At 43.8% G+C, this 22,500-nt stretch overlaps 1 protein-coding gene and 1 long non-coding RNA gene across 3 annotated transcripts in view; one reads left to right on the forward strand and one right to left on the reverse strand.

Annotated features, from left to right (window-relative positions):
- The window catches only part of LOC135553213 (uncharacterized), a 40,405-nt gene extending 34,316 nt beyond the window's left edge, over nt 1-6,089 (forward strand). The window contains exons 2-4 of one of the 2 annotated variants that reach the window (XR_010457565.1): nt 3,122-3,172; nt 3,877-3,937; nt 4,844-6,089. This is a non-coding gene — a long non-coding RNA (uncharacterized LOC135553213). The remainder of the gene's footprint in view (nt 1-3,121; nt 3,173-3,876; nt 3,938-4,843) is intronic. The other variant, XR_010457566.1, reaches the window with a different exon arrangement.
- Nucleotides 6,090-13,321: 7,232 nt separating this feature from the next.
- The window catches only part of LOC135553214 (small G protein signaling modulator 2-like), a 295,429-nt gene continuing 286,250 nt past the window's right edge, over nt 13,322-22,500 (reverse strand). The window contains 2 exon segments of the mRNA XM_064985388.1: nt 13,322-14,052; nt 21,676-21,843. Coding sequence (XP_064841460.1) covers nt 13,964-14,052; nt 21,676-21,843 — 257 coding nt within the window. The 3' untranslated portion in view covers nt 13,322-13,963.

The raw sequence follows: 22,500 nt of genomic DNA on the forward strand, positions 1-22,500 counted from the left end.
CCAGGTCTTTAAAGGTTTCCTCTAAACCAGTCCTTTGTTTCTCCAAGGTCTTTAAAGGTTACCTCTAAACCAGTACTTTGTTTCTCCAGGTCTTTAAAGGTTACCTCTAAACCAGTCCTTTGTTTCTCCAGCAGGTCTTTAAAGGTTGCCTCTAAACTAGTCCTTTGTTTCTCCAGGTCTTTAAAGGTTTCCTCTAAACCAGTCCTTTGTTTCTCCAGGTCTTTAAAGGTTTCCTCTAAACCAGTCCTTTGTTTCTCCAGGTCTTTAAAGGTTTCCTCTAAACCAGTCCTTTGTTTCCCAGGTCTTTAAAGGTTACCTCTAAACCAGTCCTTTGTTTCTCCAGGTCTTTAAAGGTTACCTCTAAACCAGTCCTTTGTTTCTCCAGGTCTTTAAAGGTTACCTCTAAACCAGTCCTTTGTTTCTCCAGGTCTTTAAAGGTTTCCTCTAAACCAGTCCTTTGTTTCCCCAGGTCTTTAAAGGTTTCCTCTAAACCAGTCCTTTGTTTCTCCAGGTCTTTAAAGGTTTCCTCTAAACTAGTCCTTTGTTTCTCCAGGTCTTTAAAGGTTTCCTCTAAACCAGTCCTTTGTTTCTCCAGCAGGTCTTTAAAGGTTACCTCTAAACCAGTCCTTTGTTTCTCCAGGTCTTTAAAGGTTTCCTCTGAACTAGTCCTTTGTTTCTCCAGGTCTTTAAAGGTTGCCTCTAAACTAGTCCTTTGTTTCTCCAGCAGGTCTTTAAAGGTTACCTCTAAACTAGTCCTTTGTTTCTCCAGGGTCTTTAAAGGTTTCCTCTAAACCAGTCCTTTGTTTCTCCAGGTCTTTAAAGGTTGCCTCTAAACTAGTCCTTTGTTTCTCCAGGTCTTTAAAGGTTGCCTCTAAACTAGTCCTTTGTTTCTCCAGCAGGTCTTTAAAGGTTGCCTCTAAACTAGTCCTTTGTTTCTCCAGCAGGTCTTTAAAGGTTTCCTCTAAACCAGTCCTTTGTTTCTCCAGGTCTTTAAAGGTTTCCTCTAAACCAGTCCTTTGTTTCTCCAGGTCTTTAAAGGTCTTTAAAGGTTTCCTCTAAACCAGTCCTTTGTTTCTCCAGGTCTTTAAAGGTTACCTCTAAACCAGTCCTTTGTTTCTCCAGGTCTTTAAAGGTTACCTCTAAACCAGTCCTTTGTTTCTCCAGGTCTTTAAAGGTTTCCTCTAAACCAGTCCTTTGTTTCTCCAGGTCTTTAAAGGTTTCCTCTAAACTAGTCCTTTGTTTCTCCAGGTCTTTAAAGGTTACCTCTAAACCAGTCCTTTGTTTCTCCAGGTCTTTAAAGGTTTCCTCTAAACCAGTCCTTTGTTTCTCCAGCAGGTCTTTAAAGGTTTCCTCTAAACCAGTCCTTTGTTTCTCCAGGTCTTTAAAGGTTACCTCTAAACCAGTCCTTTGTTTCCCCAGGTCTTTAAAGGTTACCTCTAAACCAGTCCTTTGTTTCTCCAGCAGGTCTTTAAAGGTTGCCTCTAAACTAGTCCTTTGTTTCTCCAGGTCTTTAAAGGTTTCTTTAGGTCTTTAAAGGTTTCCTCTAAACCAGTCCTTTGTTTCTCCAGGTCTTTAAAAACCAGTCCTTTGTTTCCCCAGGTCTTTAAACCTCTAAACCAGTCCTTTGTTTCTCCTTTGTTTCTCCAGGTCTTTAAAGGTTACCTCTAAACCAGTCCTTTGTTTCTCCAGGTCTTTAAAGGTTTCCTCTAAACCAGTCCTTTGTTTCCCCAGGTCTTTAAACCTCTAAACCAGTCCTTTGTTTCTCCAGGTCTTTAAAGGTTACCTCTAAACCAGTCCTTTGTTTCTCCAGGTCTTTAAAGGTTTCCTCTAAACCAGTCCTTTGTTTCTCCAGCAGGTCTTTAAAGGTTACCTCTAAACCAGTCCTTTGTTTCTCCAGGTCTTTAAAGGTTTCCTCTAAACTAGTCCTTTGTTTCTCCAGGTCTTTAAAGGTTGCCTCTAAACTAGTCCTTTGTTTCTCCAGCAGGTCTTTAAAGGTTACCTCTAAACTAGTCCTTTGTTTCTCCAGGTCTTTAAAGGTTGCCTCTAAACTAGTCCTTTGTTTCTCCAGCAGGTCTTTAAAGGTTGCCTCTAAACTAGTCCTTTGTTTCTCCAGCAGGTCTTTAAAGATTGCCTCTATACTAGTCCTTTGTTTCTCCAGCAGGTCTTTAAAGGTTGCCTCTAAACTAGTCCTTTGTTTCTCCAGCAGGTCTTTAAAGGTTGCCTCTATACTAGTCCTTTGTTTCTCCAGCAGGTCTTTAAAGGTTTCCTCTAAACCAGTCCTTTGTTTCTCCAGCAGGTCTTTAAAGGTTTCCTCTAAACCAGTCCTTTGTTTCTCCAGGTCTTTAAAGGTTTCCTCTAAACCAGTCCTTTGTTTCTCCAGGTCTTTAAAGGTTTCCTCTAAACCAGTCCTTTGTTTCTCCAGCAGGTCTTTAAAGGTTTCCTCTAAACCAGTCCTTTGTTTCTCCAGCAGGTCTTTAAAGGTTACCTCTAAACCAGTCCTTTGTTTCTCCAGCAGGTCTTTAAAGGTTACCTCTAAACCAGTCCTTTGTTTCTCCAGCAGGTCTTTAAAGGTTACCTCTAAACCAGTCCTTTGTTTCTCCAGGTCTTTAAAGGTTACCTCTAAACCAGTCCTTTGTTTCTCCAGCAGGTCTTTAAAGGTTTCCTCTAAACCAGTCCTTTGTTTCTCCAGGTCTTTAAAGGTTACCTCTAAACCAGTCCTTTGTTTCCCCAGGTCTTTAAAGGTTACCACTAAACCAGTCCTTTGTTTCTCCAGGTCTTTAAAGGTTACCTCTAAACCAGTCCTTTGTTTCTCCAGCAGGTCTTTAAAGGTTTCCTCTAAACCAGTCCTTTGTTTCTCCAGCAGGTCTTTAAAGGTTACCTCTAAACCAGTCCTTTGTTTCTCCAGCAGGTCTTTAAAGGTTACCTCTAAACCAGTCCTTTGTTTCTCCAGGTCTTTAATGGTTACCTCTAAACCAGTCCTTTGTTTCTCCAGCAGGTCTTTAAAGGTTACCTCTAAACCAGTCCTTTGTTTCTCCAGGTCTTTAAAGGTTACCTCTAAACCAGTCCTTTGTTTCTCCAGGTCTTTAAAGGTTACCTCTAAACCAGTCCTTTGTTTCCCCAGGTCTTTAAAGGTGAATTTCAGCTACCTGAGTTTCTAAGAGAACAATCTCAGGTACAGTAGCTATTCTGCCTGTCGTTCTGTTCTGCAGTTTTATTTCCCAAATTCAACTCAAACATTTTTATCACTTTCTTTTTGATTGATTTAGTTGCACCCATCGTCTATCTTTTATTAGTGGCAAAATAGTGTCCGCTGTTCGTTGGAAATCTACACAATTTCCCATCTGCTTCTCTTCATTTTTATTGTTAATGACATAATGACATTCTGCGTGTGCTTTGCCCTCGCTGTCTGCTGTACTGTCGTCTGACTGTTGTTCTCCGGGCTCATTTCTCACCTTGTGTTCCTATTTTTGGAATGCGTCCTCCCCACATTAGTGGTTCGCGCGCTCTTGTTATTTTCCATCTCCTGTTTTTCTCTTTGTCACCAGACTGACGTGTTCTGTTGGAAGGAAGAGTACCACTGCCACCATGTGGCAGCAAGCACACATTACAAGTTGCCAGCAACACATTGCATGTGAACACTGTGTGTGTGTGTGTGTGTGTGTGTGTGTGTGTGTGTGTGTGTGTATAAGCAGAGCCATGATGAATTTTACTTCTTTCAACAGTTCATACCTTTTGGCACAAATGATTGATTTTCAACACATTCCCACTCTGATCGGATTTGATCTCCTCTCGTAATTAAACATCCCCTCTCCTCTAGTCCCAGACGAGAGAATTCCCATAATGCCTACAGGTCTTTCTCCTGTCTCTCCCCTCCAGCTTCAGAAGACTCCGGAGAAACCAAACCCCAGTTAGGAGGAGCAACCAACATGCCACACAGGTGGGTAGTATAAGCTGGAGGAGAGGTTTAGGGAAATGGCTGGGGGGGGGACCAGTGTTGTTGTCGTAGAGCCCTATTCCCTATTTAGTGCACTACTTTAGACCAGGACCCATAGGGCTCGATGTCAATTGTCACCAGAACCCCTTCATGTCTCTCATTCTCTCTGTTGCTCTGTCACTCTACCATCTGGCTCTAGTCAAAAGTAGTGCACTAAATAGGGAATAGGGCTCTGGTCAAAAGTAGTGCACTAAATAGGGAATAGGGTTCTGGTCAAAAAGTAGTGCATTAAATAGGGAATAGGGTATTTAATAGGGAATAGGGCTCTGGTCAAAAGTAGTGCACTAAATAGGGAATAGGGTTCTGGTCAAAAGGTAGTGCATTAAATAGGGAATAGGGTATTTAATAGGGAATAGGGCTCTGGTCAAAAGTAGTGCACTAAATAGGGAATAGGGTTCTGGTCAAAAAGTAGTGCATTAAATAGGGAATAGGGTATTTAATAGGGAATAGGGCTCTGGTCAAAAGTAGTGCACTAAATAGGGAATAGGGCTCTGGTCAAAAAGTAGTGCATTAAATAAGGAATAGGGTACTAAATAGGGAATAGGGCTCTGGTCAAAAGTAGTGCACTAAATAGGGAATAGGGCTCTGGTCAAAAAGTAGTGCACTAAATAGGGAATAGGGCTCTGGTCAAAAAGTAGTGCACTAAACAGGGAATAGGGCTCTGGTCAAAAAGTAGTGCACTAAATAGGGAATAGGGCTCTGGTCAAAAAGTAGTGCACTAAATAGGGAGTAGGGTGCCATTTGGGATACATACACAACCTTTCTGGTAGTTCCCATTGATTGTGAAATTGATTGTGAAATACAGTGTCTGAGTGAGACCTCTAATGACGTATGTGCTGTGTGTTTCAGACAAGACGGGGCACCGGTGGACAGACAATACACTCACCACCACTTTTTGGGGACCTCATTACTCTTCCATGGACACACCCACATACTCTATATATACAAAAGTATGTGGACAACCCTTCAAATTAGTGGATTAGTCTATTTCAGCCACACCCGTTGCTGACAGGTGTATAAAATCGAGCACACTGCTGTGCAATCTCCATAGACAAACATTGGCAGTAGAATGGCCCCGAACTGAAGAGCTCAGTGACTTACAACGTGGCACTGTTATAGGACGCCACCTTTCTGCCCTGCTCGAGCTGCCCCGGTCAACTGTAAGTGCTGTTATTATGAAGTGGAAACGTCTTGGAGGAATCAACGTCAAAGCCACGAAATGGTAGGCCCACACAAGGTCACAGAACTGGAGTGCTGAAGCGCGTAAAAATCATTGCAAACACTCACTCACGAGCCCCTGGAAGTAACTTAAGCACAAGAACTGTTCATCAGGGGAGCTACATGAAACGGGTTTCCGTGGCAGAGCAGCCGCACACAAGCCTAAGATCACCAAGCGTCGGCTGTAGTGGTGTAAAGGTCGCCGCCATTGGACTCTGGATCAGTGGACCAACTCCATATTAATGCCCGTGATTTTGGAATGAGATGTTCTACGAGCAGGTGTCCGCATACTTTTGGTCATAGTGTATAACATCATGACTGGATATAACCGTATTCCACACTGACTTTGTGGAGAACTCTCTTGGCCTTTTGATGTTCGTACTGTAAACAAATGATGCATTTGTCACAAAATGGTGACCAGAGAATGTCTATGTTACTATCTTTCTTGTCGAGGGTTGCATTTCCCCAATTTCCTAGATTTTCCAAAAAAATCCCAGTTGGGAGATTCCTTCAACCAGGATTTCTGGAAAACCATTGAAATATTTTGAAAGTTACCAGAATTTTGAAAAACAATTCTTGTGACACCATGCTCATCCAAATGTTTGTTTTTTTCTTCTTTTAAATGATTTCTCCTGGCTATATATATATAAATATATATATATATATATAAATCTGTGATTCTGTTGTAAGAAAATACAGTGGACTTAAACATCAAAAAAAGTGAGTAATGTATTTATGGATGACATTTTGCTTTTTGAAGATGCAATATCTATTTTAATGTTTGTTTTTCATGCCTTTCTATAGTGCAATTCCATGGGTACGGATGTACAAGATCTGTTTTTAAGTATTGACAGTGATAAAGATGGCATTTTGTAAACCGGTTGTTCGGTGTGTGTTTTTGTGAATGGTATTGTGAAAGAGGAGGAGTATGGCCGTAAGCCACAGGGAGAGAGAGAGGGAGAGAGGGAGAGAGGGAGAGAGGGAGAGAGGGAGAGAGGGAGAGAGGGAGAGAGGGAGAGAGGGAGAGAGGGAGAGAGGGAGAGAGGGAGAGAGGGAGAGAGGGGGTTTCAAGTCAGGAAGACGAGACCAAATACCTTAAGAAATATAAATGTTTAAAGGGGAAGTTCAGAATTTTTTTACAACTTGATGTTCGATTGGTTCTCACTCTTAAAGTAGCCTATGGGCCACTGTAATCTATGGTTAGGTTTTCTGTAAACAGACGCTAAAAACATTAACTTTTAGCAATATCTTAATCAATAGAAGCGGTCGGGGCAACCTAGTAGGGGGATGAGAAAGCGCTCTGGTCAAAAGTAGTCCACTATAAAGGGGAATAACGTGTGATTTTGGGATGTACAGTGGGGCAAAAAAGTATTTAGTCAGCCACCATTTATGCAAGTTCTCCCACTTAAAAAGATGAGAGGCCTGTAATTTTCATCATAGGTACACTTCAACTATGACAGACAAAATGAGGGAAAAAAATCCAGAAAATCACATTGTAGGATTTTTTTATGAATTTATTTGCAAATTATGGTGGAAAATAAGTATTTGGTCACCGACAAACAAGCAAGATTTCTGACTCTCACAGACCTGTAACTTCTTCTTTAAGAGGCTCCTCTGTCCTTCACTAGTTACCTGTATTAATGGCACCTGTTTGAACTTGTTATCAGTATAAAAGACACCTGTCCACAACCTCAAACAGTCACACTCCAAATTCCACTATGGCCAAGACCAAAGAGCTGTCAAAGGACACCAGAAACAAAATTGTAGACCTGCGCCAGGCTGGGAAGACTGAAATTGCAATAGGTAAGCAGCTTGGTTTGAAGAAATCAACTGTGGGAGCAATTATTAGGAAATGGAAGACATACAAGACCACTGATAATCTCCCTCGATCTGGGACTCCACGCAAGATCTCACCCCATGGGGTCAAAATGATCACAAGAACGGTGACCAAAAATCCCAGAACCACATGGGGGGACCTAGTGAATGACCTTCAGAGAGCTGGGACCAAAGTAACAAAGCCTACCATCAGTAACACACTACGCCGCCAGGGACTCAAATCCTGCAGTGCCAGACGTGTCCCCCTGCTTAAGCCATGTACATGTCCAAGCCCGTCTGAAGTTTGCTGGAGAGCATTTGGATGATACAGAAGAAGATTGGGAGAATGTTATATGGTCAGATGAAACCAAAATATAACTTTTTGGTAAAAACTCAACTCGTCGTGTTTGGAGTACAAAGAATGCTGAGTTGCATCCAAAGAACACCATACCTACTGTGAAGCATGGGGGTGGAAACATCATGCTTTGGGGCTGTTTTTCTGCAAAGGGACCAGGACGACTGATCCGTGTAAAGGAAAGAATGAATGGGTCCATGTATCGTGAGATTTTGAGTGAAAACCTCCTTCCATCAGCAAGGGCATTGAAGATGAAACGTGGCTGGGTCTTTCAGCATGACAATGATCTCAAACACACCGCCCGGGCAACGAATGAGTGCCTTCGTAATAAGCATTTCAAGGTCCTGGAGTGGCCTAGCCAGTCTCCAGATCTCAACCCCATAGAAAATCTTTGGAGGGAGTTGAAAGTCCATGTTGCCCAGCAACAGCCCCAAAACATCACTGCCAAAAAATTGTACCAAATTCTTATTTTCAATGACTGCCTCGGAACAGTGGGTTAGCTGCCTGTTCAGGGGCAGAACGAAAGATTTGTACCTTGTCAGCTCGGGGATTCGAACTTGCAACCTTTCAATTACTAGTCCAACGCTCTAACCACTAGGCTACCCTGCCGCCCGATACCAGCAACAGTGTGTGACAACCTTGTGAAGACTTACAGGAAACGTTTGACCTCTGTCATTGCCACCAAAGGGTATATAACAAAGTATTGAGAAACTTTTATTATTGACCTAATACTTTTTTTTTTCATTTTGTCTGTCATAGTTGAAGTGTACCTATGATGAAAATTGCAGGCCTCTCTCATCTTTATAAGTGGGAGAACTTGCACAATTGGTGGCTGACTAAATACTTTTTTGCCCCACTGTACCTGTTTCAAATGAGTTACAACAGACACGGTCACCTCCCAGTTATTAAAATGTTTTAATAATAAGGATTAAACTGTGTTTTTAGTAATACATCACATTCAAGGCAAAAGATACATCCTTTTACATACAATACCTAATCTGCAATTCAAATGGTTGGCTTTTCAAAACAAAATAAATATATAATTTTGAAATGATTTTTTTCTTCTTTTTTTTCACCATCAGTGGCACAACATTGAGAAAACATTAACAGTCAACAAAGTGTAACCAGCATTCAAATATACACAGTAACCAGAATTATTATACACATCAATCAGCATTCTCAAATACACGCTGCTCTAAAACCCAGACATATAAAATAGATTTTAAAATACGTTATAGCCTTATACTGTCCTCATAGAAATATTGGGCTTTTTTTGGTAGGGGGGGGGTTATTTATTTACAGCAATCATTATAGATGTGAGAGATTACATTGATACTCAAACAGAAATTGCACAGTAGTTATAATCTAGAATTAAACGGCGTGGTTTAAAAATAAATAATTCACACCTAATAAACAGTCTTTGCGATACGGTATGAAATTGCACCTTGTCATCATACCTCAGGGGCAGGCTGTATTGAGGCTTTGGTACGCGTGGTCCTGATTGGAAGAAAATGGCTCTCCTGAGGGCCTCAAATCTAGCCTGGTTCAACCAGACTGAAACGCTGCACTCAACATTGTAACAGCAGTGAAGTATCACAAAATCAGTTATGATCCCAGGCTACTCAACTTTCCCCTCCTTTCACACTGCAATCATAAACGACCACGTGTGTAGTGGCATCTACTGTACTTAAACCATGTGTGTTTCAAATGGAACCCCATCCCCTTTACTAGTGGTTCTCAACTAGGGCTACTTGGCCTATTCACAGAGGGTACAGTACTTGAATTCTCATGAGCCCATAGGCTTACTGGTGAAATAAGGGGGTAGGTAGGTGCTTCAGGGGTACTCTGGGCAGGAGCAAATGTACTTGCTGGTACAGTAATGGGGGGGGGGGGGACCAGGGCTCTGGTCATAAGCAGTGCACTAATCATGGGTTGCACTTCCGTCACTGGGTTGCGTCGTTGCCGCGGTGAACAACATTCCACTGATACGCATATTGTTTTCTGACTGATGGCTGATGCTCAGTCTGAAAGAGGGTTTATGACTGTTCAGTCAAATTTACACTATAGTGGCCTGGAAATACGATTGACTTCGCTAAAGTAGACAAATAATTTGTATAAAACAACTTTGCCATCAGTATGATGAGATGGCAATGTTGCCCACGAGCTAGCAAAGTTCGTCAGAAATAGATAGCAATGCTAACGTTAGCTAGCAAAAAAAAAAAAAATGTCGGTGCTCTCCCCTCAAAATTAGCGAGTTAGCTAAAGATATACTGTATCTAAAGTCAATCTGGTGACATGACAACGATGACAAAAGCTTGTCCTACTAATTATTTGCCTCCTTTTGAAAGGCAGTTGTGTTTCCATGCTGTCAGAATAGATCCTCATCGACACCCATTGGGACTGCCTCGAGTAGAAGGCTCAGCTGGGATATCACTCGTAAAAAAAAAAACAGACCTTCAAAAACAAACATTGTGAAGAGATGTGCAACCCATGAATAAAGGGAATTACAAGGTTCCGTTTTAGAATCATTCCACACTACTATCGCCCTGTAATGGGCGCTCTCCATTCCAAGAAGCTGATTTTTCCCCCCACACAACACCTCAGGATTGGGGAAGACTGGGCAGTGAGGTGTGGTCACTGTAGGAAACCACTCCATGACAGCCATTTTGGATATAAGGGTGCAGGTTATTATTTGAAGCTACTGGAGACGAGTAAGGATGTCAATGGCCCAAATGGAACCCTATTGGCCCTGGTCAAAAGTAGTGCACTATATAGGGAATAGGGTGCTATTTATGACACAAACAAAGTCTCACCTCATACAGGAGTTTCATAATCATTTAGAAATCAGATTATGATTTTTTATTTTTTTTGTGCTATCATCATTTGACTCAATTTTGACTCAATGTGACTCAATTGACATCATTTGACTCAATTTTGACTCAATTTAACTCAATTGACATCATTTGACTCAATTTTGACTCAATGTGACTTAATTGGCATCATCATTTGACTCAATGTGACTCAATTGACATCATCATTTGACTCAATGTCACTTCGGTCATGTTCATTGGTCAGTCGTGGTCAATAGTGCACAACGTAGAATGGAATTTCGACAGGGGAAGGAAAAGGCTATATGCCAATCAACAAAGCCCCCCCCCCCCGAAGGAGAGCTGTGTTGGCCCCGACTAGGGAAGTGGTGGGGGCTTGATGGGTACTGGACCAACAAGGGCAACACTCACAACAAAGTGGATCAGGCTGGAATATACAGTACACTGGTATATAATAAAGGCAACATCTGAGAAATTGAAGAAAATAACGAACCATAAAGCAAGGTTATAGGGAGAGGAACATTCTAGGGGAAGAGAAGGTTATTAACCAATCAAAACAGGACCACAAGACAAAGTTTCAAGGCTGATGTGTGTATAGTCATATAAATACTTAATGAAAAGGTCTGAAAGTTGGCACAGTCAATTTGGTCACAGACGAAGGCTTCTTCTTCGTGGCTTCTTAACTCTTCTGCTCCTCTGTAAGGGGAATCCATAATAGCCTGTGTGAGTGGCTAGGGCCCTCTAGAGGCCTCTACTGGTAATGCACTGAGCACCCTGGTATTAAACACTGTACTGTACCCAGTCTCTGTGCTACTGGCTTACTTGGTCATTCACACTCTAAAGTTGTGTCACTAAAGCAAAGTCACACTTGAGGAAGTCACACATATATCACATGTCGCATTTAGCCCATCGCCCGAATCAACACTGAGAGGAATCTCAAGTTCTGATTGGTAACAAATACTCTGGGTTTCTGTGATGGAGAGATGCTCTGGTCTCTGTGATGGAGAGGTCAGGGTGTCTCTGGTCTCTGTGATGGAGAGGTCAGGGGGTCTCTGGTCTCTGTGATGGAGAGGTCAGGGGGTCTCTGGTCTCTGTGATGGAGAGGTCAGGGTGTCTCTGGTCTCTGTGATGGAGACGTCAGGGGGTCTCTGGTCTCTGTGATGGAGAGGTCAGGGTGTCTCTGGTCTCTGTGATGGAGAGGTCAGGGGGTCTCTGGTCTCTGTGATGGAGAGGGCAGGGGGTCTCTGGTCTCTGTGATGGAGAGGTCAGGGGGTCTCTGTGATGAAGAGGTCAGGGGGTCTCTGGTCTCTGTGATGGAGAGGTCAGGGGGTCTCTGGTCTCTGTGATGGAGAGGTCAGGGAGTCTCTGGTCTCTGTGATGGAGAGGTCAGGGGGTCTCTGTGATGAAGAGGTCAGGGGGTCTCTGTGATGGAGAGGTCAGGGGGTCTCTGGTCTCTGTGATGGAGAGGTCAGGGGGTCTCTGGTCACTGTGATGGAGAGGTTAGGGGGTCTCTGGTCACTGTGATGGAGAGGTTAGGGGGTCTCTGGTCTCTGTGATGGAGAGGTCAGGGGGTCTCTGGTCTCTGTGATGGAGAGGTCAGGGTGTCTCTGGTCACTGTGATGGAGAGGTTAGGGGGTCTCTGGTCTCTGTGATGGAGAGGTCAGGGGGTCTCTGGTCTCTGTGATGGAGAGGTCAGGGGGTCTCTGGTCTCTGTGATGGAGAGGTCAGGGGGTCTCTGTTCTCTGTGGTGGAGAGGTCAGGGGGTCTCTGGTCTCTGTGATGGAGAGGTCAGGGGGTCTCTGGTCTCTGTGATGGAGAGGTCAGGGTGTCTCTGGTCACTGTGATGGAGAGGTCAGGGGGTCTCTGGTCTCTGTGATGGAGAGGTTAGGGGGTCTCTGGTCTCTGTGGTGGAGAGGTCAGGGGGTCTCTGGTCTCTGTGATGGAGAGGTCAGGGGGTCTCTGGTCTCTGTGATGAAGAGGGCAGGGGGTCTCTGGTCACTGTGATGGAGAGGTTAGGGGGTCTCTGGTCTCTGTGATGGAGAGGTCAGGGGGTCTCTGGTCTCTGTGATGGAGAGGTCAGGGGGTCTCTGTGATGAAGAGGTCAGGGGGTCTCTGTGATGAAGAGGGCAGGGGGTCTCTGTGATGGAGAGGTCAGGGGGTCTCTGGTCTCTGTGATGAAGAGGTCAGGGGGTCTCTGTGATGAAGAGGTCAGGGGGTCTCTGTGATGAAGAGGTCAGGGGGTCTCTGGTCTCTGTGATGAAGAGGTCAGGGGGTCTCTGTGATGAAGAGGTCAGGGGTCTCTGTGATGAAGAGGTCAGGGGGTCTCTGGTCTCTGTGATGAAGAGGTCAGGGGTCTCTGTGATGAAGAGGTCAGGGGGTCTCTGTGATGAAGAGGTCAGGGGGTCTCTGGTCTCTGTGATGAAGAGGTCAGGGGGTCTCTGTGATGAAGAGGGCAGGGGGTCTCTGTGATGGAGAGGTCAGGGGGTCTCTGGTCTCTGTGATGAAGAGGTCAGGGGGTCTCTGTGATGAAGAGGTCAGGGGGTCTCGGGTCTCTGTGATGGAGAGGTCAGGGGGTCTCTGGTCTCTGTGATGGAGAGGTTAGGGGTCTCTGTTCTCTGTGATGGAGAGGTCAGGGGGTCTCTGGTCTCTGTGATGGAGAGGTCAGGGTGTCTCTGGTCTCTGTGATGGAGAGGTCAGGGGGTCTCTGTTCTCTGTGATGGAGAGGTCAGGGGGTCTCTGTTCTCTGTGATGGAGAGGTCAGGGGGTCTCTGGTCTCTGTGATGGAGAGGTCAGGGGGTGGAGTTTAGTGGAGAATGATAAGATGGGGGAAGTCACAGTGGGATCAAACTAACGAGCATGCAGCCAACTCCAAATGTTTGACACCAACCAACCAACCAACCAAGGCATTCTGTGACCGGATGCTTGTAAACATCATCTACAAACCAGGGCCGGACCTAGACCAGGAACTAGACTAGGACCAGACCTAGACCAGGAACTAGACTAGGACCAGACCCAGACCAGGAACTAGACCAGGACCAGACCTAGACCAGGAACTAGACTAGGACCAGACCCAGACCAGGAACTAGACTAGGACCAGACCCAGACCAGGAACTAGACCAGGACCAGACCTAGACCAGGAACTAGACTAGGACCAGACCCAGACCAGGAACTAGACGAGGGCCAGACCTAGACTAGGAACTAGACCAGGGCCAGACCTAGACCAGGAACTAGACCAGGGCCAGACCTAGACCAGGAACTAGACCAGGGCCAGACCTAGACCAGAAACTAGACTAGGACCAGACCCAGACCAGGAACTAGACGAGGGCCAGACCTAGACTAGGAACTAGACCAGGACCAGACCTAGACCAAGAACCAGGACCCAGATCTAAATCTGGGCCCAGCCAACATCACTCTCCTTTCCACTGTTCTCTTCTGCATCCAGACCAGGATGGTCACCTGGAGCCTTCATCCTCCACCGGTCTGGCTGGCGGGCTGAGGCTTGGAGGGAGAGAGGTTGAGAGGCCTTGAGGGAGAGAGGGTTAGAGGCCTGGAGGGAGAGAGGGTGAGAGGCCTGGAGGGAGAGAGGGCTGGAGGGCCCATGTCTTTGTCTCTTCCCCTGGTTTGGGAGGGGTAAGAGAGGAAGGAAGCTGTGCTAGGTGTGGAGGATGGACGGGTGGATCGAGGGGTGCAATGATGGCATCAAGATCCTCTCTTCCGTTCCTCTTCATCCTCCTCTCTTTGTCCTCCTCTTCATCACTTGTTCTCGATGAGAGACTGGACCTTGTGCACCAGCTCTCTGGCGATCTGAAGGATGTGCTGCACGTCATGACGTTCTGCCATCTCTGTTATACACACACACACACACACACACACACACACACACACACACACACACACACACACACACACACACACACACACACACACACACACACACACACACACACACACACACACACACACACACACACACACACACACACACAGGAAGTCAGGGAGTTTGTTTTATAAACACACACACAGGAAGTCAGGGAGCCTGTTTTATAAACACACACACAGGAAGTCAGGGAGAATGTTTTATAAACACAGGAAGTCAGGGAGTCTGTTTTATAAACACACGCACAGGAAGTCAGGGAGAATGTTTTATAAACACAGGAAGTCAGGGAGTCTGTTTCATAAACACACACACAGGAAGTCAGGGGGACTGTTTTATAAACACACACAGGAAGTCTTGGAGCCTGTTTTATAAACACAGGAAGTCAGGGAGACTGTTTTATAAACACACACACAGGAAGTCAGGGGGACTGTTTTATAAACACACACAGGAAGTCAGGGAGTCTGTTTTATAAACACAGGAAGTCAGGGAGACTGTTTTATAAACACACACACAGGAAGTCAGGGGGACTGTTTTATAAACACACACAGGAAGTCAGGGAGAATGTTTTATAAACACAGGAAGTCAGGGAGTCTGTTTTATAAACACACACACAGGAAGTCAGGGGGACTGTTTTATAAACACGCACAGGAAGTCAGGGAGAATGTTTTATAAACACACACACAGGAAGTCAGGGGGACTGTTTTATAAACACACACAGGAAGTCTTGGAGCCTGTTTTATAAACACAGGAAGTCAGGGAGACTGTTTTATAAACACACACACAGGAAGTCAGGGAGCCTGTTTTATAAACACACACACAGGAAGTCAGGGGGACTGTTTTATAAACACACACAGGAAGTCAGGGAGAATGTTTTATAAACACAGGAAGTCAGGGAGTCTGTTTTATAAACACACACACAGGAAGTCAGGGGGACTGTTTTATAAACACACACAGGAAGTCAGGGAGAATGTTTTATAAACACAGGAAGTCAGGGAGACTGTTTCATAAACACAGGAAGTCAGGGAGACTGTTTTATAAACACACACACAGGAAGTCAGGGAGCATGTTTTATAAACACACACACAGGAAGTCAGGCAGACTGTTTTATAAACACACACACAGGAAGTCAGGGAGACGGTTTTATAAACACAGGAAGTCAGGGAGACGGTTTTATAAACACACACACAGGAAGTCAGGGAGAATGTTTTATAAACACAGGAAGTCAGGGGGACTGTTTTATAATCACAGGAAGTCAGGGAGACTGTTTTATAAACACAGGAAGTCAGGGAGACTGTTTTATAAACACAGGAAGTCAGGGAGCCTGTTTTATAAACACAGGAAGTCAGGGAGCCTGTTTTATAATCACAGGAAGTCAGGGAGTCTGTTTTATAAACACACACACAGGAAGTTAGGGAGCATGTTTTATAAACACACACACAGGAAGTCAGGAAGACTGTTTTATAAACACAGGAAGTCAGGGAGACTGTTTTATAAAAACAAACACAGGAAGTCAGGGAGACGGTTTTATAAACACGGGAAGTCAGGGAGACGGTTTTATAAACACACACACAGGAAGTCAGGGAGAATGTTTTATAAACACAGGAAGTCAGGGGGACTGTTTTATAAACACAGGAAGTCAGGGAGACTGTTTTATAAACACAGGAAGTCAGGGAGACTGTTTTATAAACACAGGAAGTCAGGGAGTCTGTTTTATAAACACACACACAGGAAGTCAGGGAGACTGTTTTATAAACACACACACAGTAAGTCAGGGAGACTGTTTTATAAACACAGGAAGTCAGGGAGCCTGTTTTATAATCACAGGAAGTCATGGAGTCTGTTTTATAAACACAGGAAGTCAGGGAGTCTGTTTTATAAACACACACACAGGAAGTCAAGGAAACTGTTTTATAAACACACACACAGGAAGTCAGGGATTCTGTTTTATAAACACACGCACAGGAAGTCAGGGAGTCTGTTTTATAAACAAGCACACAGGAAGTCTTGGAGACTGTTTTATAAACACATGAAGTCAGGGAGACTGTTTTATAAACACACACAGGAAGTCAGGGAGAATGTTTTATAAAAACACACACAGGAAGTCAGGGAGATTGTTTTATAAATACAGGAAGTGAGGGAGACTGTTTTATAAACACACACACAGGAAGTCAGGGAGACTGTTTCAAAAACACACACACAGGAAGTCAGGGAGACTGTTTTATAAACACACACACAGGAAGTCAGGGAGAATGTTTTATAAACACACACAGGAAGTCAGGGAGAATGTTTTGTAAACACAGGAAGTCAGGGAGTCTGTTTTATAAGCACAACACACAGGAAGTCAGGGAGACGTTTTATAAACACACACACAGGAAGTCAGGGAGACTGTTTCAAAAACACAGGAAGTCAGGGAGCCTGTTTTCTAAACACACACAGGAAGTCAGGGAGCCTGTTTTATAAACACACACACAGGACGTCAGGGAGAATGTTTTATAAACACAACACACGGGAAGCAGGGAGAATGTTTTATAAACAAGCACACAGGAAGTCAGGGATACTTTTATAAACACAGGAAGTCAGGGAGACCGTTTTATAAGCACAACACACAGGAAGTCAGGGAGACAGTTTTATAAACACACACACAGGAAGTCAGGGAGACTGTTTTATAAACACACACAGGAAGTCAGGGAGACTGTTTTATAAAAACACACACAGGAAGTCAGGGAGAATGTTTTATAAACACAGGAAGTGAGGGAGACTGTTTTATAAACACACACACAGGAAGTCAGGGAGTTGTTTTATAAACACAGGAAGTCAGGGAGTCTGTTTTATAGACACACGCACAGGAAGTCAGAGAGAATGTTTTATAAACACACACACAGGAAGTCAGGGAGAATGTTTTATAAACACAGGAAGTGAGGGAGACTGTTTTATAGACACACGCACAGGAAGTCAGAGAGAATGTTTTATAAACACACACACAGGAAGTCAGGGAGACCGTTTTATAAACACAGGAAGTCAGGGAGTCTGTTTTATAAACACACAAACAGGAAGTCAGCGAGACTGTTTTATAAACAAACACAGGAAGTCAGGGAGCCTGTTTTGTAAACACATGCACATGAAGTCAGGGAGAATGTTTTATAAACACAGGAAGTGAGGGAGACTGTTCTATAAACACACACACAGGAAGTCAGGGAGTCTGTTTTATAAACACACACACAGGAAGTCTGGGAGAATGTTTTATAAACACAGGAAGTCAGGGGAACTGTTTTATAAACACACACACAGGAAGTCAGGGAGACTGTTTTATAAACACAACCACAGGAAGTCAGGGAGAATGTTTTATAAACACAGGAAGTCAGGGAGACTGTTTTTGTAAACACAGGAAGTCATGGGAGACTGTTTTATAGACACACGCACAGGAAGTCAGAGAGAATGTTTTATAAACACACACAGGAAGTCAGGGAGAATGTTTTATAAACACAGGAAGTCAGGGAGTCTGTTTTATAAACACACACACAGGAAGTCAGGGAGACTGTTTTATAAACACAGGAAGTCAGGGAGTCTGTTTTATAAACGCACACACACACAGGAAGTCAGGGAGAATGTTTTATACATACAGGAAGTCAGGTTGACACACACAGGAAGTCAGGGAGACTGTTTTATAAACACACACACAGGAAGTCAGGGAGACTGTTTTATAAACACAACCACAGGAAGTCAGGGAGAATGTTTTATAAACACAGGAAGTCAGGGAGACTGTTTTTGTAAACACAGGAAGTCATGGGAGACTGTTTTATAGACACACGCACAGGAAGTCAGAGAGAATGTTTTATAAACACACACAGGAAGTCAGGGAGAATGTTTTATAAACACAGGAAGTGAGGGAGACTGTTTTATAAACACACACACAGGAAGTCAGGGAGTTGTTTTATAAACACAGGAAGTCAGGGAGTCTGTTTTATAGACACACGCACAGGAAGTCAGAGAGAATGTTTTATAAACACACACACAGGAAGTCAGGGAGAATGTTTTATAAACACAGGAAGTGAGGGAGACTGTTTTATAGACACACGCACAGGAAGTCAGAGAGAATGTTTTATAAACACACACACAGGAAGTCAGGGAGACCGTTTTATAAACACAGGAAGTCAGGGAGTCTGTTTTATAAACACACAAACAGGAAGTCAGCGAGACTGTTTTATAAACAAACACAGGAAGTCAGGGAGCCTGTTTTGTAAACACATGCACATGAAGTCAGGAAGAATGTTCTATAAACACACACACAGGAAGTCAGGGAGTCTGTTTTATAAACACACACACAGGAAGTCTGGGAGAATGTTTTATAAACACAGGAAGTCAGGGGAACTGTTTTATAAACACACACACAGGAAGTCAGGGAGACTGTTTTATAAACACAACCACAGGAAGTCAGGGAGAATGTTTTATAAACACACACACAGGAAGTCAGGGAGAATGTTTTATAAACACAGGAAGTCAGGGAGACTGTTTTTGTAAACACAGGAAGTCATGGGAGACTGTTTTATAGACACACGCACAGGAAGTCAGAGAGAATGTTTTATAAACACACACAGGAAGTCAGGGAGAATGTTTTATAAACACAGGAAGTCAGGGAGTCTGTTTTATAAACACACACACAGGAAGTCAGGGAGACTGTTTTATAAACACAGGAAGTCAGGGAGTCTGTTTTATAAACGCACACACACACAGGAAGTCAGGGAGAATGTTTTATAAACACACACACTGGAAGTCCGGGAGAATGTTTTTATAAACACAGGAAGTCAGGGAGACTGTTTTGTAGACACACGCACAGGAAGTCAGAGAGAATGTTTTATAAAAACACACACAGGAAGTCAGGGAGAATGTTTTATAATCACAGGAAGTCAGGGAGTCTGTATTATAAACACACACACAGGAAGTCAGGGAGACAGTTTTATAAACACAGGAAGTCAGGGAGTCTGTTTTATAAACACACACACAGGAAGTCAGGGAGACTGTTTTATAAACACACACACAGGAAGTCAGGGAGTCTGTTTTATAAACACACACACAGGAAGTCAGGGAGACTGTTTTATAGACACACGCACAGGAAGTCAGGGAGAATGTTTTATAAACACACACACAGGAAGTCAGGGAGAATGTTTTATAAACACAGGAAGTCAGGGAGTCTGTATTATAAACACACACACAGGAAGTCAGGGAGAATGTTTTATAAACACACACACAGGAAGTCAGGGAGCATGTTTTATAAACACACACACAGTAAGTCAGGGAGACTGTTTTATAAACACAGGAAGTCAGGGAAGCTGTTTTATAAACACAGGAAGTCAGTGAGTCTGTTTTATAAACACACACACAGGAAGTCAGGGAGAATGTTTTATAAACACACACACAGGAAGTCAGGGAGAATGTTTTATAAACACAACACACGGGAAGTCAGGGGGACTGTTTTATAAACACAAACACAGGAAGTCAGGGAGACGGTTTTATAAACACACACACAGGAAGTCAGGGAGACTGTTTTATAAACACACACACAGGAAGTCAGGGAGAATGTTTTATAAACACAGGAAGTCAGGGAGCCTGTTTTATAAACACACACACAGGAAGTCAGGGGGACTGTTTTATAAACACACACAGGAAGTCAGGGAGAATGTTTTATAAACACAGGAAGTCAGGGGAACTGTTTTATACATACAGGAAGTCAGGTTGACAGACACATGAAGTCAGGGAGACTGTTTTATAAACACAGGAAGTCAGGGTGTCTGTTTTATAAACACACACACACACACAGAAGTCAGGGAGAATGTTTAATAAACACATGAAGTCAGGGAGTCTGTTTTATGAACACACACACAGGAAGTCAGGGAGACAGTTTTATAAACACAGGAAGTCAGAGAGAATGTTTTATAAACACACACACAGGAAGTCAGGGAGAATGTTTTATAAACACAGGAAGTCAGGGAGTCTGTATTATAAACACACACACAGTAAGTCAGGGAGACGGTTTTATAAACACAGGAAGTCAGGGGAACTGTTTTATAAACACACACACAGGAAGTCAGGGGGACCGTTTTATAAACACAACACACAGTAAGTCAGGGAGACGGTTTTATAAACACAGGAAGTCAGGGGAACTGTTTTATAAACACACACACAGGAAGTCAGGGGGACTGTTTTATAAACACACACAGGAAGTCAGGGAGTCTGTTTTATAAACACACACACAGGAAGTCAGGGAGACTGTTTCATAAACACAGGAAGTCAGGGAGACGGTTTTATAAACACACACAGGAAGTCAGGGAGACTGTTTTATAAACACACACACAGGAAGTCAGGGAGAATGTTTTATAAACACACAGTAAGTCAGGGAGACGGTTTTATAAACACACGCACAGGAAGTCAGGGGGACTGTTTTATAAACACAGACAGGAAGTCAGGGAGAATGTTTTATAAACACAGGAAGTCAGGGAGTCTGTTTTATAAACACACACACAGGAAGTCAGGGCGACTGTTTTATAAACACACACAGGAAGTCAGGGAGAATGTTTTATAAACACAGGAAGTCAGGGGGACTGTTTTATAAACACACACAGGAAGTCAGGGAGAATGTTTTATAAACACAGGAAGTCAGGGAGTCTGTTTTATAAACACACACAGGAAGTCAGGGAGAATGTTTTATAAACACAGGAAGTCAGGGGGACTGTTTTATAAACACACACAGGAAGTCAGGGGGACTGTTTTATAAACACACACACAGGAAGTCAGGGAGATGGTTTTATAAACACAGGAAGTCAGGGAGACGGTTTTATAAACACAGGAAGTCAGGGAGAATGTTTTATAAACACAGGAAGTCAGGGGGACTGTTTTATAAACACACACAGGAAGTCAGGGAGAATGTTTTATAAACACAGGAAGTCAGGGGGACTGTTTTATAAACACACACAGGAAGTCAGGGGGACTGTTTTATAAACACAGGAAGTCAGGGAGACGGTTTTATAAACACAGGAAGTCAGGGAGACTGTTTTATAAACACACACACAGGAAGTCAGGGAGAATGTTTTATAAACACAGGAAGTCAGGGAGCCTGTTTTATAAACACACACACAGGAAGTCAGGGAGCCTGTTTTATAAACACAGGAAGTCAGGGAGACTGTTTTATAGACACACGCACAGGAAGTCAGAGAGAATGTTTTATAAACACACACACAGGAAGTCAGGGAGAATGTTTTATGAACACAGGAAGTCAGGGAGACGGTTTTATAAACACACAGACAGGAAGTCAGGGAGACTGTTTCATAAACACAGGAAGTCAGGGAGACGGTTTTATAAACACACAGACAGGAAGTCAGGGAGACTGTTTTATAAACACAGGAAGTCAGGGAGCCTGTTTTATAAACACACACAATCCGCCTACACTTTTCTGCTCCATCCCAACATATACCACGTCCTTATTGGGGTCCTAAGTGGTACCCTATACGCTACATAGTGCACTACTCTAGGGGCCTGATCAACAGGGGTGCACTATTAAAAGGAATAGGGTGTGATTTGGGACTCTGTCTGTCACCGTTGAAGAACTTGATGATGTCAGTGAAGTCCATGGCATTGTCTCTGATGATCTCTCTGTAGACCTCTACCAGAGCCAGGGCCAGGAACAGGACGAAGTGCTGAGAGGAGATGTGGGGGGCCACCCAGATCACCTCCCATACTGAGAACACATCCTCGTACAGCAGCTCTGGAGATACACAGAGGAGATACGCACACACAGAGAGAGGAGACACACACACACACACACACACACACACACACACACACACACACACACAGAGGAGATACACAGAGAGAGGAGAAACACACACAGAGAGGAGATACACACACAGAGATAGGAGATACACACACACACACACAGAGAGGAGATACACACACAGAGATAGGAGATACACACACAGAGAGAGGAGATACACACACAGATAGGAGATACACACACAGAGAGAGGAGATACACACAGATAGGAGATACACACACAGAGATAGGATATACACACACAGAGAGAGGAGATACACACACAGAGAGGAGATACACACACAGAGATAGGAGATACACACACACACACACAGAGAGGAGATACACACACAGAGAGGAGATACACACACACACAGAGAGGAGATACACACACACAGAGAGGAGATACACACACACACACACAGAGAGGAGATACACACACAGAGATAGGAGATACACACACAGAGATAGGAGATACACACACACACACAGAGAAGATACACACACACACAGAGAGAAGATACACACACAGACACAGAGGAGATACACACACACACAGAGGAGACACACACACACACACACACACACACACACACACAGGAGATACACA

Source organism: Oncorhynchus masou, chromosome 13 (genome assembly GCF_036934945.1).
Source record: "Oncorhynchus masou masou isolate Uvic2021 chromosome 13, UVic_Omas_1.1, whole genome shotgun sequence".
In the NCBI taxonomy this organism is placed as follows: domain Eukaryota; kingdom Metazoa; phylum Chordata; class Actinopteri; order Salmoniformes; family Salmonidae; genus Oncorhynchus; species Oncorhynchus masou.